The sequence below is a fragment of the Anomalospiza imberbis genome, chromosome 16 (assembly GCF_031753505.1).
Source record: "Anomalospiza imberbis isolate Cuckoo-Finch-1a 21T00152 chromosome 16, ASM3175350v1, whole genome shotgun sequence".
Lineage (NCBI taxonomy): Eukaryota > Metazoa > Chordata > Aves > Passeriformes > Viduidae > Anomalospiza > Anomalospiza imberbis.
The window spans coordinates 2217831-2235656 of record NC_089696.1 but is presented as its reverse complement, the minus strand read 5'-3'; the positions used below and the strand labels follow the sequence as shown (position 1 = coordinate 2235656).

Below are 17826 nucleotides of genomic sequence, written 5' to 3'. Positions count from 1 at the left end.
CAGCGCCAGAACCTCAGCATCGTCCCAGATGAACCCCAGTGGGGTGTGGAGCAGAGCAGGAGGCTTGGAAGGCCTGGCCAGGACCAGTGGTGGCCACAAAGCCACAAATGTCCCTCACCCAGCATGGCCACCCCAACCAGTGTGCCCAGCACAGGGATGTGGGGTGGGCTGGGGTGCCAGCCCCAGCTGAGCACCCCTGGGACACCAAGGCAGGAGCCAGACCCATCCCAGGGAAGAGCTCCCTGTCCCCAGGCTCTGCTGGGTTTATATCATTAATTACCCACTTTTGTACTTTCCTCAGGAATTTGGACTCAGGAATTTTTACCTGCTGGGTTTTTACAGCTTGCTAAATAAGAAAATTCCTTGCCAAGGAACTTGGGAGCTGTGGGGAGCCGTGGGGCTTTGTGGACAAAACTTTTCCAAGCGGCTTTATTGGACTTATAAAAAGCAGTTTAACCCTTTTCATCAAATTGCTTTGCATGAGGTGGCAGGGCAGTAAAATGCTCATTTCTCCGAGGCATTCCCAACGAGTTGCAGCTCGGTTTGTGGCAGGAAAAATAAAGGAGATGGGAACAGAGGGGAGGGATGTGAGGGGAAGCACAGCCAGCTGTGTGAGCATCAGACTCACCCTGAGGGCAAAACCAAAACGCTGCAAAACGGGAATAAAGCAATTAAATGAGATGAATATTTGAATGTGGGATTGAAGGGGCTGGAATCAAGGCTGCAGTAGTGCAGGAGGCTTGGAGAACAGGCATTTCAGAGCCTGTTTGTAATAAAAATTGAGAGATAAACCATGTGGTAACAAATTATTTTCACAAACCCTGTTCCCTTCATCTCCCCAAACAGCTGTTCAGCTCCATGGCATTTCCATTCCTTCTGTGTTTTTAAACCATAAAGTTACCAAATAAATTTTAAAAAAGGTGGATGGCTTCTCCAGCCTGGGGGCTGGTCCAGGCACAGTCCAAGCACTGCTGCTCCCTCTTCAGGGATGGAGGAGCCCCAGATTGAAAGGAGGGCTGGCACAGTCACTGGTTTGGGGGACTGTTGATTTTCTTTGAGAAATGGCACTTCCAACAATGGGAAAAGCAGACCTGGGCCTGGCACGGCCACATTCCCAGGACAGGCTCCTCCTTGTGCTCCAGTGATGCTGGAGGCTGATGGGGAATTCCCACTTTGTTTTTTCATGGCTCAACAACAATAGGAGGTCCCTGATGGGGCCGTGTGAGACCTGGGGTTTCCTGTGAGAGGCACAAGGACACTGGGGACACCTGGATGTGTCTAAAAGGGGCCTGGAAGGAAGATGGGCACAGACCTTTTAAGAGGGCTGGGAGAGCCAGGACAATGGGGAATGGCTTCCCACTGCCAGAGGGCAGGGATGGATGGGATATTGGGAAGGAATTGTTCCCTGGCAGGGTGGGCAGGCCCTGGCACAGGGTGCCCAGAGCAGCTGTGGCTGCCCCTGGATCCCTGGCAGTGCCCAAGGCCAGGCTGGACAGGGCTTGGAGCAGCCTGGGACAGTGGAAGGTGTCCCTGCCATGGCAGGTGTGGGATGAGATGACCTTTAATGTCCCTTCAACCCAAACCTTTCCATGCTTTATGATTCCTTTACCTTGGGACAGAGGTTTCTAAAGCCAAGGCTTGCAAAACTCAGCCTCACATCCCTGAAAGCTGTTCCACATCCTTGGCCGTTGCAGGGATAAGTGGCATAGAGGAGAAGTCCCCCTGTAGGGATCCAGGAGCTTGGCAGGAGGTTCCTTCTTTAGGTTCCTTTCAGCTGCTCCATCCCTCCCTCCTCACCCCAGGCTGCCGGGGCCGCTTCTCTTTCGGAGACCCCAAAAAAGCCCATCCCCACCCCCACAGTGGTGGAAGCAGCAGGTCCCTGGCGGGGGAGCCTCAGGAGATCCCTGTCCCTGCTGTGCCCGGCTCCCCGGGGCACGTGTCCACACTCAGCCCTGCCGGGATGACAAACGCTGATAATGAGATTATCCTTTTAATGATCACCATGGTAACGAGCCCGTGCAGCTGCACATCCCGGTGGGAGCCCTGCTGAGGTGCCAGATCCGGGCAGCTCCAGCCTCGGATCCACATGGAAACCCCTCGGCTCAGCCAGGGGGTTGCAGAGGTCTTGGAGTAGGTTTGGAGCAGTCAGAGGAGCTTTGGAGGTGTTATATGGATTTTGGAGGCGTTGTAATGGTTTTGGAGGTGTTGTGATGGTTTTGGAAGTGTTGGAGAGGTTTTGGAGATGTTGGATAGATTTTGGAGGTGTTGTGATGGTTTTAGAAGTGTTGGAGAGGTTTCGGAGGCATTGGAGGGTTTTGGTGGTGCTGGGAATATTGGGGAAGTTTTGGAGGGGGTTTGGAGGTGTCAGAGGAGTTTTGGAGAAGTCAGAGGCATTCTGGAGGTGTTGGAGAGGATTTGGAGATGTTGGAGAGATTTTGGGAGTGTTGGAGGGGTCTTGGAGGCATCTGAGTGTTTTGATGGCATAGGAAATATTGCAGAGATTTTGGGGAGGCTCTGAAGATGCTGGAGTGGTGTTTGGAAGGGTTTTGGAGAAGTTTTGGAGATTTGGGAGAGATTTTGAAGGTGCTGGAGGGGTTTTGGAGGTGTTGGGAATGTTGAAGAGAGTTTGGAGAGGTTGCAGGTGTTTTGGAGGTGTCAGAGGGGTTTTAGAAGTGTTAAAAGGGTTTTCAAAAAGTTCTGGAGGAGTCAGAGGGGCTTGAAGGTGTTGGAGGAGTTTTGGAAGCAACAGAAGATTTTGGGGGTGGTGGAAATTTTGCAGAAGTTTGGAGGTGCTGGAGGAGCTCTGAAAATGCTGAAGATATTTTGGAAATGTTGGGAGATATTTGGAGGTGTTTGAGGGATTTTGAAGGTGGTAGATTTTAGAGGGTGTTGGAGGGATTTGGGAAGTTTCAGTGAGGCTTTAGAGATGTTGGAGAGATTTGGGGAAGGCTGGAGGAGTTCTGCAGGTGCTTAAGGGGTTTTCAAGGTCGTGGAGGAGTTTGGGAGATATCAGAGAGGGCGTTGGAGAGTTTTGGAGGAGTCAGAGAAGTTTTGGAGGCATTAGAGGGGTTGAAAATATTGGAGAGGTTTTGGAGAGGTACTGGAGATGTCGCAGGGATTTTGGAGAGTTTGGAGGGGGCTTGGAGAGGTTTTGAAGGTGATGGAGAGATTTTGGAGTAGATCGAGAGGTTCTGGAAGTGTTGGAGGGGTTGAGAAGGTGTTGGAGAGGTTTTGGAGGTGATGGAGAGGTTTTGGAGGGGTTGGAGAGGTTTTGGTGGGAATTGAGAGGTTTTGGTGGTAATGGAGAGGTTTTGGAGGGATTGGAGAAGTTTTGGAGGGGTTGGAGAAGTTTTGGAGGGGTTGGAGAGGTTGTGGTGGTAATGGAGAGGTTTTGGTGGTAATGGAGAGGTTTTGGATGGATTGGAGAAGTTTTGGAGGGGTTGGAGAAGTTTTGGAGGGGTTGGAGAAGTTTTGGAGGGGTTGGAGAGGTTTTGGAGGGATTGGAGAAGTTTTGGAGGGATTGGAGAAATTTCGGAGGGGTTGGAATGTGTTGCAGGGCATTTTGGAGGTTTTGGGGAGGTTTGGAGGTCTTGGGGAGGTTTGGAGGTGATGCAGAGGCAGGTTTTGGAACCGGGGCTGCACACGATGATCCATGGGCACATCCAGGCCGTGTCTCCTCAGCTGCTCCTCCCTGGACAGTTCCACCCCCCTGCCAGGCCCAGGAGCAGTGTTTTCCCTGGAGGGATGAGCAGGACTGGGGCTGTTGGGGTCAGTGCTCTGCTGAGAGAGTGGAAATAAAATCCTCCGTGACGGAAAATCCTCCTGGAGACCCCACGGGGCCGCTCAGCCCTAAGCTCCTTGTGGAGCTGGGGACAGTTCCAGCCCCACAGATGGTTCACTCCCCCTCCTCCCGGGGTTTAATCCTCTAAAGGAAGTGCCAGCCTTTGCAATGTCCCCACAGGGCTGTTGTCCCCTCTAAAGCCTGTTAAGCCACCAGGCTGAGCCACCTCTGGTCACTGCAGGTGCCACAGGAATTTGGGAGCCATGAGGAATACTTTGGTCTGTATCAGCCTCACAGGTTTGGAGTTCCAGTGGTTCCCAGCTTCTTGATTTTGTGAGGCAGCAGTTGGGGCCTGGATTTCAATTTTCCTAAAAGAATCTCCTGGATTAATGGATCTGTTGATGCCTTCACTCCTGGCCAGGTCAGGCAATGGAAAAGTGATGGCCACAAGGAGCTCCAGGCTGAGGCAATCCCGGGACATGGCCGAAGGATTCCCTGCCATGGAGCTTTGTTGTCCTTGCTGGGGAGGGCTGGAAGGCTTGGGGGTTTGCCTCGCCCTGGTTCATTAATTACTTAATTAGTTACACGGGCTCAAAGGCAGGAGCCACATCCGGAGCCCTGGGAGCTCTTCGTGGGGCAGGAGCCAGGAGGCAGCCGTGGGGGCTGGCAGGGGTCGAGGCCCCGGGCCGCATCCAGGGACAGATCCCGGGACAAATCCAGGGACAGCTCCCGCTGCAGGCACAGGTCCAGGCCCTGGCCCAGGTCTGGCTCCATCTCCCTCTCTATTCCTAACCCCATCCCATTATCCCATCCACAATCCCCAATCCCAATCCCCAAACCAATTCCAAACCCCAATCCCCAATCCCAATCCCCAATCCCATCCCAATCCCCAATCCAATTCCAAACCCCAATCCCCAATCCCATCCCCAATCCTTAATCCCCAATCCCATCCCCATCCCCAATCCCCAATCCCATCCCCAATCCCAATCCCCAATCCCAATCCCATCCCATCCTGCGGTAAGCACATTTCTCTCTCTCTCAGGATTTTTATAAAGGTGCACAGAGTGAAGTGAAAGAGAAGACAATTTGTATTTCTGCTCCTTGTTTTTCTCTTGTGGAATGTGTTTGGAGATTGTTTACCTGGAGCGAATGCCTGGTTGGATCACGGTGGATTGTTTGGGCCTGATGGCCAATCGGATCCACCTGTGTCTGGGCTCTGGAGAACAGGGTCACGAGTGGTGAGGGAGTGAGATATGATGGTTAGAGAGAGTAGCATGTAGTTTTTAGTATCCTCTTTTATACAGTATATTAATGTATCATAGCATAATTATAATAAAGAAATCATTCAGCCTTCTGAAATAAGTCAGACATCATCATTCTTCCCATTGGGTTCGCCGACATCTACAACACCATCCCATCCCCAATCCCATCCCCAATCCCATCCCCAATCCCATTCCATTCCCAATCCCATCCCATCCCCAATCCAAATCCCCAATCCCAATCCCCAATCCCAATCCCCAATCCCATCCCATCCCAATCCCAATCCCCAATCCCCAATCCCATCCCCAATCCCATCCCCAATCCCATCCCATCCCATCCCCATCCCCAATCCCATCCCCAATCCCATCCCATCCTCAAACCCATCCCCAATCCCATTCCCAATCCCATCCCATCCCCAATCCAAATCCCCAATCCCATCCCCAATCCCATCCCATCCCCATCCCCATCCCCAATCCCATCTCCAATCCCAATCCCCAATCCCATCCCATCCCATCCCATCCCCATCCCCAATCCCATCCCCAATCCCATCCCCAATCCCATCCCAATCCCATCCCAATCCCATCTCAATCCCAATCCCCATTCCCATCCCCATCCCAGGCCCCGCCCACATCAGGCGTGTCCAGATGTAGCCACGCCCACCAGAGCACAGCCCAATCACCTCCTACTTCCTGCCGCGCGGGAAAGAGGCTCGGCGCATGCGCAGTGCTGCGGGGGCGGAGCCAGGCGCAGCTCCGGGCGTGCCCTTCCCTGAGCGCCCCGCAAAGCGCCGCGCCCTTCTCCAAGATGGCGGCGGGCAGCTCGCCTCGCCGAGATGCGCATGCGCGAGGCCGCTGCCCGGCTCTGATTGGCTGCGGCGCCGGTGAGCGCTTCCGGTGGGCGGGCGGGGCGGGCCCGGGATGCGCCTGGCGTAGCCCCGGCACCGACACCGGCCCCGCACCGCGCGGGCCGCGCCGCCCGCCGCTCGTCCTCTCGCGGCCCTGCCCGGCGCCCCGGGGCTCCCCGTCCCGCCGCTTGGGGAGGCCCTGGGGCTGGGTGCCGGCAGCGCTCCGGTGCCCGTGGCTGCGCGGCCGGCGGGAGCTCGCCGGTGCATGGGCGGGGGGGCCCCGCCGGGCCGCCGCCGGCCATGAGATGAGCGGAGCGCGGCGCCCTGCCTAGAGCCGCCCCGGGGCCGCCGCGGCAATGGTGAGCTGGGGGAGCGGGGACGGGAGGGGGGGAAGGAAGCGGGGATTGTCCCGCGGGGCGCGGACACCGGAGCCTGAGGGGCGGCTGCAGCCCCCGGGCCACCGCAGTGCCCCGGTGTGAAAGGCCGGGAGGGCGCAGATTGCTCCAGGGAGCGGTGGTGCCCGGGGCTGCTGGGAACGGCGGGTTTTATGGCGTTAAAGCTGCGAGGGGGCTGAGGGGGAGCCCCGAGCAGCTGCGGCTGCCCCGGGACCCCCGCATGCCCGGGGCCAGGCCGGACACTGGGGCTTCTGCGGCAGTGGAAGGTGGCCCTAGACGTGGCAGGGGGTGGAACGCGATGGGCCTCAAGGTCCCTTCCAACCCAAAGCATTCCGTGATTAAATTCTCCGGCGCCAGCTGTGGGCTTGCCCTCGCGGCCTCCAGCGGAGCCTTGGGGGAGCCCAGAATGAGCCGGATTCTGTTCTGGGCTGCACACATCGGCCCTCAGCTGTGCCCGCAGTGCGGCCGCAGGGACCGGGACAGGGCCAGGGCCAGCCCGCTGGGATCTGCGCAATCCTCTCCTCCCCTGGGTGAGAGCCCCAGCACAGGTCTCTGATGGGGTGGGTGCCCGCAGAGCCGGGCTGGCAGGGCTGGCGGGTGGGACTTGCCCCCAGGGCGTCGCGGTGCTGCTCACTGTCACCAACCCAGAGCTGCTGCTCTTGTTTTCCCCTTGCTCTCCCCGCTGGGAGAGCTTGTATCCCAATATTTCTTGGGGTGACAAAGGGCAGGCACGAACGTGCCCTTTGCAGGTGAACAGGAGTGGGGAGATGCTTTTGGCAGCCCTGGATCTGCTCCTGGGACCCTGCCCTGGCTCACCCAGAGAGCCCCACTGAGCTCAGGCTGGAGTTTCTGGCCTGGTTCTCACCCTACTTTACCTTAACTTGCCTTTAGCGGTGTAGGATCAGGCTTTGCACCCCTTTTCTTTGAAATTTGGGATCCTGGGTGTGAATTTCTTCACCCGTGAGCTGAGGTCATCACGTTGCTCACTGGGTGATGTACATGATTGGTGTTTTATTGAAACTTTGGTCTCTGTAGCCCCTTTGGTGGGGTTCATTAGTCCCTTGGAGAGGCTTTGCTGCTCCATCTGGAGTGTGCTGGGGTGGGACACGGTCTTCTCAGTGAAAGATACATAAATATATAGTATTTATATATATAAATACTGGTGGTATTTTATGGTAGTAGCCTGAGGATGCTCAGGGTGGGCTCCTGGCGTGTCTGCCACATGTCCCAGCTCTTTGTGGCTTTAGCTTCAGGCAAAGGGTGACATTTTTGAGGTGGATTCTTAGTGAACAGCCCAGGTTCAAAAAGGTGGATAAATGGTTTGCAGGGTTTGGCAGGCCAGGGCGTGCACTTCGCAGTGCAGCTGGCAAAAGGGCTCCTTAGTTCTCCCCTTGCTTCCTTGTGGACACACACATTTATCCTCCTGAATTACACCTTGTTTTCTTCTTTTTTCCCCTTGAACATCCACTGTTTGGCTGCCTGTGGAAGTTGAGGAGCAGTCCCTGGGCTGTGCTGCAGGATTTACTGTTGTAACTCATCATGTGACTCCTGGGCAAGATTTTCCTTCTGTTCCCATTTCCCTGGAGCCTACAGATGGGCATGTTCTGCTGCTAGTGCACCCTCCTTCCCGGAATCAGTTGGGAAAGTGTGAAGATGAGCTGCTGGGAGGCACACAGGGAACAAATAAAACATAATTAAACCCTGCTCCAGAAGAGCAGGCTGCTGGGAGCAGGTTTTCCTCAGTGGGGCTGAACGGGGTTGATGTGGAAGGTAATGAGCAGGGATGAATTAGAGCTTGATTAACTGGGCAGGAATTTTGGGAGGAAGTTGGGAAGGCAGGAGGGAATGCAGTGATGCACAGTGAGCTTAGGCACTGCAAATGTTGTGGAACTCCTGTTTGCTGGGCTTAGTTGCCACTCATGGCTCAGAAATCTTAATGCCACTCAAAAGTTGGGTTCAGAGGAAGCGTTAGTATTTCTTTACTTTCAGAGGTGTTTGCAGAGAGCTCTGTGTGTGGTTCTTGGGGCTGCTCCTGCCTGCTGTGTGTGTAAATAGTGCTTGTGCACTATTTTGGGGCCCCAAACTCCAGTCTGGGGCTTCCTGAGGGAAAGGAGGTGAAGTTGCTGTGGTGTCTCTGTGGGGGAAAACAGGATACTGCAAAATCCAGGTGGGTTTCTCTGGAGTTCATCTCTAAACACACAGAGCAGATCCAGCTTCGAGCTTTCCTTCCACACACCACAAATTATTACATTGTTTCCTCCTCACCTTTTAGGATCCTTTTGAGGATTTTATGGACAGCTTCGAAGTAAATATTGTTCATGGAGCTATCCTTGAAGGGATTTATTTTCTGTCCAAATTAGCCATGTGTTTGTCTCATCACTTCCCTTCACCTTTGTTCTTTCCACTGCTGAAGATGAACCATCTTTGAAGCCCTGGGAGCTCAGCTGGGACCTCCTGAGCAAACCCCTCACCTGGGAATTGCATTTGCACCTCCCATGTGAGGCTGGAATTTCAGCGATTGCCTCCTGGGAAATACATTCTTCACTTCTGTGGGATTTGTATCCTGCCAGCAACTAAAACAGCTCAGGAACAGGGACTTCCAGGAAATGCTGCTGTGTGAGCTTTGGGATGCAGCGATGCTGGCGAACTGCAGCCAGGCTTCTCCCAGAACCAATCACACTTCCCCCAGGTTGTCCCTGGGCCTCCCAGGGGAGCAGACAATGGAAGTTCCCAGTTCAGGGAATCTCGTGTCCCTGTTGTGTGTGAGGCACACGGAGCTGCTGAAGTGGGAGCAGGCAGTGGGTGTCTGCAGCTTGGATGTTCCTGAATTTCCCACAGCAGCATCCTGGCTTTCATTGCACAGCCTCTTTTCCCACCTTCCCGTTTTTTAGCAGTAAGTGCTGTTGTTTTCTTGTGCCTGAAGCTGCCTGGTGATGGTTGCAGCCTTCCACTCAGGAAGGAGTGGAGTGTGTGTGTGGCAGCATGTCCTGCCCCGTGAGCCCTGGGTTATCCTGGTGCTCGTGGTTGCCAAGGAGCTGCTGCTCAATTACCAGAATAGCTCCTGTTTGTTCTGTGTCAGCCCTGCTGAGCTGGTGGCCCTGAGGCTGGCTCAGCCTGTGCCTGGGAACCAGAGCTGCTTTGGGGACACTCCTGCTGTTTGCAGGTGACCCAGGACATTGTGACAGGAGGGAGCAGCAGCTTCTTGCTCCTGCAGAGCCCCTTGACTGTCCCATCATCCTGGGGACACTTGGGCCCCATGTGGGCTGTGCTCCCTGTTCCTGGCCCAGGTGAGCTCAGGGCTGCTGTGCTCCCTGTTCCATGCCCAGGTGAGCTCAGGGCTGCTGTGCTCCCTGTTCCTGGCCCAGGTGAGCTCAGGGCTGCTGTGCTCCCTGTTCCTGGCCCAGGTGAGCTCAGGGCTGCTGTGCTCCCTGTTCCTGGCCCAGGTGAGCTCAGGGATGCTGTGCTCCCTGTTCCATGCCCAGGTGAGCTCAGGGGGGTTCTGTGGTGAGCTCAGGGCTGCTGTGCTGCTGTCCCTTACCTAGGTCAGCTCAGGGGTGCTGTGGTGAGCTCAGGGCTGCTGTGCTCCCTGTTCCTGGCCCAGGTGAGCTCAGGGCTGCTGTGCTCCCTGTTCCTGGCCCAGGTGAGCTCAGGGCTGCTGTGCTCCCTGTTCCTGGCCCAGGTGAGCTCAGGGCTGCTGTGCTCCCTGTTCCTGGCCCAGGTGAGCTCAGGGATGCTGTGCTCCCTGTTCCATGCCCAGGTGAGCTCAGGGGGGTTCTGTGGTGAGCTCAGGGCTGCTGTGCTGCTGTCCCTTACCTAGGTCAGCTCAGGGGTGCTGTGGTGAGCTCAGGGCTGCTGTGCTCCCTGTTCCTGGCCCAGGTGAGCTCAGGGCTGCTGTGCTCCCTGTTCCTGGCCCTGGTGAGCTCAGGGGGGTTCTGTGGTGAGCTCAGGGGTGCTGTGCTGCTGTCCCTGACCTAGGTCAGCTCAGGGGTGCTGTGGTGAGCTCAGGGCTGCTGTGCTCCCTGTTCCTGGCCCAGGTGAGCTCAGGGCTGCTGTGCTCCCTGTTCCTGGCCCAGGTGAGCTCAGTGCTGCTGTGCTCCCTGTTCCTGGCCCAGGTGAGCTCAGGGCTGCTGTGCTCCCTGTTCCTGGCCCAGGTGAGCTCAGGGCTGCTGTGCTCCCTGTTCCTGGCCCAGGTGAGCTCAGGGCTGCTGTGCTCCCTGTTCCTGGCCCAGGTGAGCTCAGGGCTGCTGTGCTCCCTGTTCCTGGCCCAGGTGAGCTCAGGGCTGCTGTGCTCCCTGTTCCTGGCCCAGGTGAGCTCAGGGCTGCTGTGCTCCCTGTTCCTGGCCCAGGTGAGCTCAGGGCTGCTGTGCTCCCTGTTCCTGGCCCAGGTGAGCTCAGGGCTGCTGTGCTCCCTGTTCCTGGCCCAGGTGAGCTCAGGGCTGCTGTGCTCCCTGTTCCTGGCCCAGGTGAGCTCAGGGCTGCTGTGCTGTGAGGAGATGGGGATGCTGCTGCTGCCCAGGCAGGAAGTGCTGGCACATGGCCAGGTGGGCTCAGCTTCACAGCAGGGTTTTGGGATGAAGAGGGAGCTGAAGGTGTTGTCCCTTCCTTCTGTCCCCCAGCAGTGCCAGCTGAGGTGCAGCATCACAGCTACACCCCTAAGCCTGAGGTTCTGTCTGCTCTCAGTGCATCCCCTTCAGGAGCAGTTAAAATAAAAGCAAACCCTCTCTAGAACCCTTCTGACTCAGTCAGCTGCTGAGCAGAGAAACCAGAGAGTAGGAACTCGGAAGTTCCGGCCTCAGCTCCAACATCTGGCTTCCTTTTTTGGCCAGCAAGTCATGTTGTGAGTTTGTGTGCCCCCCAGTTATCTCTCCTCTATTAAACCATCAAACTGGAGATGCTGATTGATGCTGATTAATGCTGGTGATCTTTCCCAACTCTGCAGCAAGGCCTGGGTAGCTCTGGAGATGAACCAGGAATGGGGACTGTAGCAGGAGAGCTGATCTCTGCTCAGATGCTGCCTCCAAAAGCAGAGCTTTTTCTCAGAAGAAAACAGCTCATTTAGCACAATGGTTGCACATAATCCCTTTCAGGACCTATAATAATTCCAACACATCCATATTTCAAAGATCTGGGTAGCTAAATGTAGGCTGCAGGAGGACTAAAAGCTATCAAGGCAAAATTGTTGAGCCTCCAGGTTCACTAAATGAGTTTGAAAAGCTCATTTCCACTGGCTGTCGCTGATGGATGGGTGGTGGTGGCTGTAATTATTTCAGCAGAAAAGCATTAAAATCTGGCAGGTACCCCAAAGCTCCTGCCATGGGGTTCAGTGCTGTGCAGAGATCACTCCATGCATGGATACCCAAAAACTCCAAGAACTTTGGGTTCAGTTGGGTGAATTAATTTCACACTGCTAGGTGGTGTCACTTAGGAACCAAGGAGCTGCTCTTAATGTTGGATTTATACATTAGTATATGCAAAGTAGAAGGAAATGTAGATTTGAGGTGTATAGGCTGATACCTGCCTGGTAGAATGTGCCCTAAAATCCTTCCAAATCATTATCCTCTATCACACAGCAGATATTTCTTCTTAGGAACTACATTTATATTTGGGTCACTGCTGCCTTGGCTCTCTCTGCATCCCGGGTGTCAACATGACAACCTTCTTCTCTGAGAGAAAGAAAAGAAGGAGTCTGCTGCTTTGTTTTATCAAAATAAAATGTTTAGACTCCCATTTATATGGAATAACTTTTGGAATCCCATTTCCAGCATTTATGAAGTGTGCAGCATGTGCCTGTTCTCCCTTGTAGGCCTTGTTGTTCCAACCAAAATGTAAATATTGATATTTTGGTAGAGGAAAAGCAATTGGCTTTCCCCTACTGATTCTGATGGTCAAGGACTTTGCTACTAGTCTAGGCACCCCCTGGGGTTTATTTGTGGGTTGTCTGTCCTCTGGAATTTTGGGATGATGCAGCTTCTCCTGGGCTAAGAAGCTCCTACAGCTAATGGTGAAGCAGCTCTTTTCCAATCTTACCTTCCTTCCACACACATTTGATTCCTTTCTTTATGCATGTTTCTCTTTTCTGTTTACGCTCAGGAAACTTTCACTCCACCAGAACTATTCCAGGCTCTTCTAGCAACACCACAAATCCCTTATTTTTTTTTTCCTCCCCCGATCTTCCCTGACCCTTCTCCTCTGTGGATCATGCCTGGAATTCCATTTCTTTTCCCATTTCCAACCCTTTGCATTCACGCTCCAAATTATCTTTTGTTTGTTCCAGCATCTCCAAGCTTGTGGCTGGATCTCTGTGTGTATTTTTAGCATTTTGACTTAATATTTTATTAGGGCTTTAATTGCAGCGTGGAGCTCTTCCCAAGAGGGATTGTCCTGGTTCCTTTTTGTCCCCTCTTTGGAGAAAGGAGTGTGCTCATCTGTTTTGTGTACTGGCTTGTCAGGATGCCAAAGCCAGCACTGGATGCAGCTTTCCAGAGGGGAATGAGGGCTTTTTTCTGCCTTTGGAGAGATGTTTTGCCTGAAAAATCTGTGTTGTGCTCAGCTGGTTCCCTGCTGCTTCACTGAGTAAGAACAGAGCAGGTTTCTTCTGCATTGCAATTCCACCTTTTCTTTGGGATGAGGAGCAGTTTCTTCCATGGAAGTTTGGCTCAGTGGTGCTTTCCCTGGTGTTCAAAATCAGGGTCTGGAGAGGATACAGCAAAACCAGCTCCTTGGCATGGCTGCATTTGTTGTTCCTCATCCCATTCCCTAACCCTTGGGTTATGGGGGATAAACCTGCATTTTCTACATTTCCTTGGCTTTCGTTTTTGCAAGTTAAAGGAAACCAAGAGGAGGACAAAGTGCTCCATGACCTGTAGTCTCTGATGTGGAAGTGTGAGGTCAGTGCTCAGGAGGCAGTTCCTGCTCCCAGCCCTTCCTCTGATCCCAGGAGCTGCTGGGTTTGGGATTGGGGAAAGTTGCAGGGGGAAAAGGCAGCTTTATCTTTCAAAAGCTGCTTTTTCCTGTGTCCTGCTGGTGCTTGATAGAGCTGGTTGGGTCGTGGTGACCCTCTGGGTCCCCCAGGACAAATATCCCCATGTTGGCCCAGCAGAGCCCCCTGCTGTGGACAGGGAGCCTGGAACCTTCCCCAGGGCTGGGACACCAGAGCTGCAGGGCTGAGCAGCAAAGGGCAGTTGTGAAATCCCCCAAAGTGCAGCAGCATTGCAGATGTCAACATCTTGTTTTTCTTTAATTGGACTGGATGTTCTCTCTGCGTGAGCTGTCCTTAGAAAACATTTTAATTAACAAAAATCTTAGTTATTCCTATGGTAGTTTCATTATACACTCTTAAATGCCCAACACAAGTTTAAGTGCTCTTGCCAGGAATGAAATTCAGAGTATCACAATCTTTTTTTCTTTTCTCTGACAGCGGTTGAGGGTCTGAAAATTCCATATTTTCGTCTAGTATAATCACACCTTGGAAATCAGGTGTGGCTGCTGTAATGTATTGGATCAGGTATAATCCTGCCCCAAGTTTGCCCTAAACCTTGCACTTTATGTAGCCAGGTGTTGGGACAGCTTTTCCCCATGGTAATGGGCTTAATCCTGCCAAGCAGAAGTGGGGGTTGGAGGAAAATCAGCAGGATTTGCTTGCTGGAATTGCATCTGAGTAGAGGTGCCCCTTTAAGAAATATGCTGAATAATTGGTTTTTTCTTACATTCACTTTCTTTTTTTGCTTGCCCTGGTGTTTCCCATTTCCAGCTCTGCATATGTGCATAATTCCAGAGACTCCTTCACTTGGGGCTACAAACAACTGTGATTCAGAGCCTTCCCTGGGTATTATTGGGACTTGTCTGGAGGCTGAGATAAATAAGGGTTTATTTGTGGCTCTGCTGACAGTGAAGGATTTGAGAAGTGTTTTTAAAAATCTCTTCATGCATCTTGGACTCCTTAGAGCTGCTACACAACCACACCAGGTTCTTCACACCTGTCACTTGGGCATCTTCTTTTCTTGGCTTCTCTCTGGTCAAAGGAGCTGCTACATTTGTACAAGTGGGGAGGAACAAGGGTTTTTTAAGGCATTTTAAAGTGTCAGATTTTCACCTGTAAGAGCATGAAGAGTGTTCTCTGTAGGAAGAGTCATTATAACCACAGGAAGGACGTGGAGCTGCTGGAGAGAGTCCAGAGGAGCCCACGGAGATGCCCCAAGGGCTGGAGCCAGGCTGGGAGAGCTGGGGATGCTCACCTGCAGAAGAGAAGGCTCCAGGGACACCTCAGAGCCCCTTGCAGGGCCTAAAAGGGCTCCAGGAGAGCTGGAGAGGGACTGGGGACAAGGGATGGAGGGACAGGACACAGGGAATGGCTTCCCACTGCCAGAGGGCAGGGATGGATGGGAGATTGGGAAGGAATTGTTCCCTGGGAGGTGGGGAGGCCCTGGCACAGGGTGCCCAGAGCAGCTGGGGCTGCCCCTGGATCCCTGGAAGTGCCCAAGGCCAGGCTGGACAGGGCTTGGAGCAGCCTGGGACAGTGGAAAGTGTCCCTGGACATGGCAGGGGTGGCACTGGATGAGCTTTAAGGTCCTTTTGGCCCAAACTATTCCGTGATCCTGTGATAGGTGTGGGGTTTTTAAACAGATTTCAGCTCAGAAGGCTGTACTGGGTACAGTGTGAGTTCATTTGCCACTGCTGCACATCTCTTGATCTCTGCACCATTGGAGTGAGATGATGAGGGTATTTTTCTTAACACCTTTTACAAATACTTTCTGTAAGGATTTTTTTTTTTTTTTTTTTTTACATCTTTTCCAAATACTTTCCTCACCAACCTACTCATTTCCAAAGGATTCCTTGGGATCTTTTTTCCACCTGCCTGGTTAGAAGTTGCGTTACTTCCCTAAACCTCTGGAGGAAGTGTTGTCTCAAAGTGAGCGAAGCTGCATTTGGGGCAGCACTGTGGTCCTGCCTGGTTTGTTTATGTAGAGAAAAGGGAAGAGATTTGTTCCTTGTGCCCGTGCTCCTGGGGCTCCTGCACAAGCACTGCCTTACAGGGAAGGATGGGATCTCCCTGCAAGGGGTCACAGGCTGGGCTGGAGTGTGGGGCATCCTGGGGAACCCAGCAAAGGGAGAGTGTGAAGTGAAAGGAGCCATGCAGCTTCAGAGGTGCGAGTTTCTAGACTTCACTGGGGGAATTTAAGTGAGTTCTGAACTGAGACAACCAGAGTCACCTTGCAGGGTTTTCACTTCTGGAAGCAGCTCCTGCCCAGCCGAGCACCCTTGGCTGATGCTCAGCTGTGTCTGTCTGAAGAATAGATTTTGTTTGGCTGGTTTTGCTGATAACGCACAAAATGAGAAGTTACAATCATCAATGGCTTAAAAAGTGGTGACCCACAGCTGAGAACTGACTGAGCCAAGTATCTGCTGAGGAAAGGCTGCTGGCTGTGGCCGGATTGTCAGGTTTAAGTTGCAAGTCCAAAAAGTGACTCCAGAGCCACCTCTGCCTGCTGTGCTTTGGTGATAGGCAGGTATTGATCTTGAGCAATCTGCTTTGGGCGCTTCTGCACTTCTCAGCTGTGTATTGCTGTTTTAGCAACTGCTTGTTTGGGAAAATACTGTGTTGCTGAGCCCTTTCCAGAAGCCAAACCACAAGAAATCAATTAGGAAGTCAGCAGCACGTGACCAGCTGGCTTTCCTGGGTGTCAGGGACTCAGAAATTGCTCTTGGGCTCATCTTCAGCAAGCACAGCTTGAAACAGCACTGTGCCTAAACCACCCTTTGCTTTTTCCAGCCTGCTGGGATTGTTTTATTCCTTTGCTGGGTTTCTAAGAGAATTCCTGGGAGCTGCTGGGTGGAGGACACACTGCCTGCTGGGCTTGGTTATGTGGGTTAAGAGTTACTGTGTTAGAAAGAATCAGACTCAGACACTTGAGCCTGTTAATCAAAGTTCAGCCTTCAAACCTGATGCCTGGTTAAGTGAATCTGCCTGTCCAGGAGGGTTTAAGAAATCAGATCCCTTGGGCATTGAAAAAGGTGCTGATTACTCGTGGAGCAGGCAGTGTTCCAGGTAAGATGATCTCTGGTGCAGAAATCAGGTTGGCACTGCTGACTCTCCATGGCCTGTTCCACACAGCTCTGCTCAGCCTGGGGTCCTGCTGAGTCCTTAGCTGATATTTAAATTAAACACTCTGATTCCTGAAGTGCAGCCAGGTTCCTGAAGGGGGGAGTTGTCCAGGCAGGAGGGCTTGGAGCAGTTCTGGAGCTGGCTCTGAGCTTTGGGACCTCAGGAACACAGAGAGGAGCATGGTGCCTTTGCTCCTCTGCCAGTTGCCTTGAGGTACAACAGCAATCTGTGACTTTTATCCTACAATTGAAGCAAAAAATCTACTATAACGAGATTGCAGAATCTCCATGTTGTCAGTGATTGCTGGAGTGGTGGACTCTGAGATGAGTGAGCCAGGAGAGGGGTGAGCTCTGCTGCCAGAGCTGCCTTGCCATGGCCCCAGGAGCTGAGCTGTGCTGGCAGCACAGAGAGGGGCCCAGTCTGCTTTCGGTTCTGGAAACCACAAAAACATCTCTGAAGTGCAACAAGGAAACTGAGAATGAAGGCTGAGTCCTGTCCTGATAGCATCAGCAGAGCACTGCTGGGAGCAGTGCTGAGGGCTCCTCCTGTCAGACCTCTGTGAGAGACCCTGGAATGAGGGTGAGCCCCCAGATTCTGCACTTTTTGGTGGAAGGGATTAAATCTAATGAGTAACACTGCTTTTGAGCTCCCAGCTCTGCTTCCCTGTAGCGTGCGTTTATCTTTTCTGGAAGATGTGTTGGGTGTCCTACAACTTTTACTAAAACACTTCATGATTCCGCTTTTCTTGCTAAAAATAATAGTGTAGTTCTTCCATGAATTTTACTGCCCTGAGTGACCCTGGGCTGTCCCAGGGGTTCTGCAGGATTTGTGAGCATGCTTGAAATGACCCACAAGCTTTCTGAGAGTGTGATTTCTAATTTTCCTGTTCATTACCATGTTGTGTTAGGGCTGAGGCAGGGAGGGGCTCTGAAAGACACCCTGGTAATCCTTCAATGAGTAAATTACTACCTCAGTACCTGGAGATATTAGTATTGTTAATCCTTCAATGAGTAAATTACTACCTCAGTACCTGGAGATATTAGTATTGTTAATACTCACAATACATATGTGCATCATTAAGTTAGACTTGACTATAAATAATAGAGAAAGAAGAAAATTCAGCAGCTGGAGTGTGGTTGTTTGTATTTTTAGGTGTGTGATTGCTGTTAATTAACTGCACAACACTGGGAGCAGAAGGCTCTGAGGTGGAAGAGGATGGGACGCTGCAATTAGCAATGACAGGGTGATGATGAGTTATTTTATACAGGTGCTGCGGATGAAATTTCTTATTTCTTGTCTCTTTTTTAACCCCGTGCACTTGCTTGTTGGTGGCATAGCAATTCCAACTGGGAATTTTTCCATCAGCCAGGATTCTCCTTGTGTGCTCCCCTGCAGTCCCTCCTCTCCTGGGAGAGCTGCCCACAAGCTGGTAGACGTAGCTGAT

The 17826-nt window shown here is 52.7% G+C and overlaps 1 protein-coding gene across 1 annotated transcript in view; it reads left to right on the top strand.

Annotated features, from left to right (window-relative positions):
• Positions 1-6020: 6020 nt before the first annotated feature.
• Positions 6021-17826, top strand: part of XPO6 (exportin 6) — a 60272-nt gene continuing 48466 nt past the window's right edge. Inside the window, exon 1 of the mRNA XM_068206495.1 lies at positions 6021-6244. Coding sequence (XP_068062596.1) covers positions 6242-6244 — 3 coding nt within the window. The 5' untranslated portion in view covers positions 6021-6241. The remainder of the gene's footprint in view (positions 6245-17826) is intronic.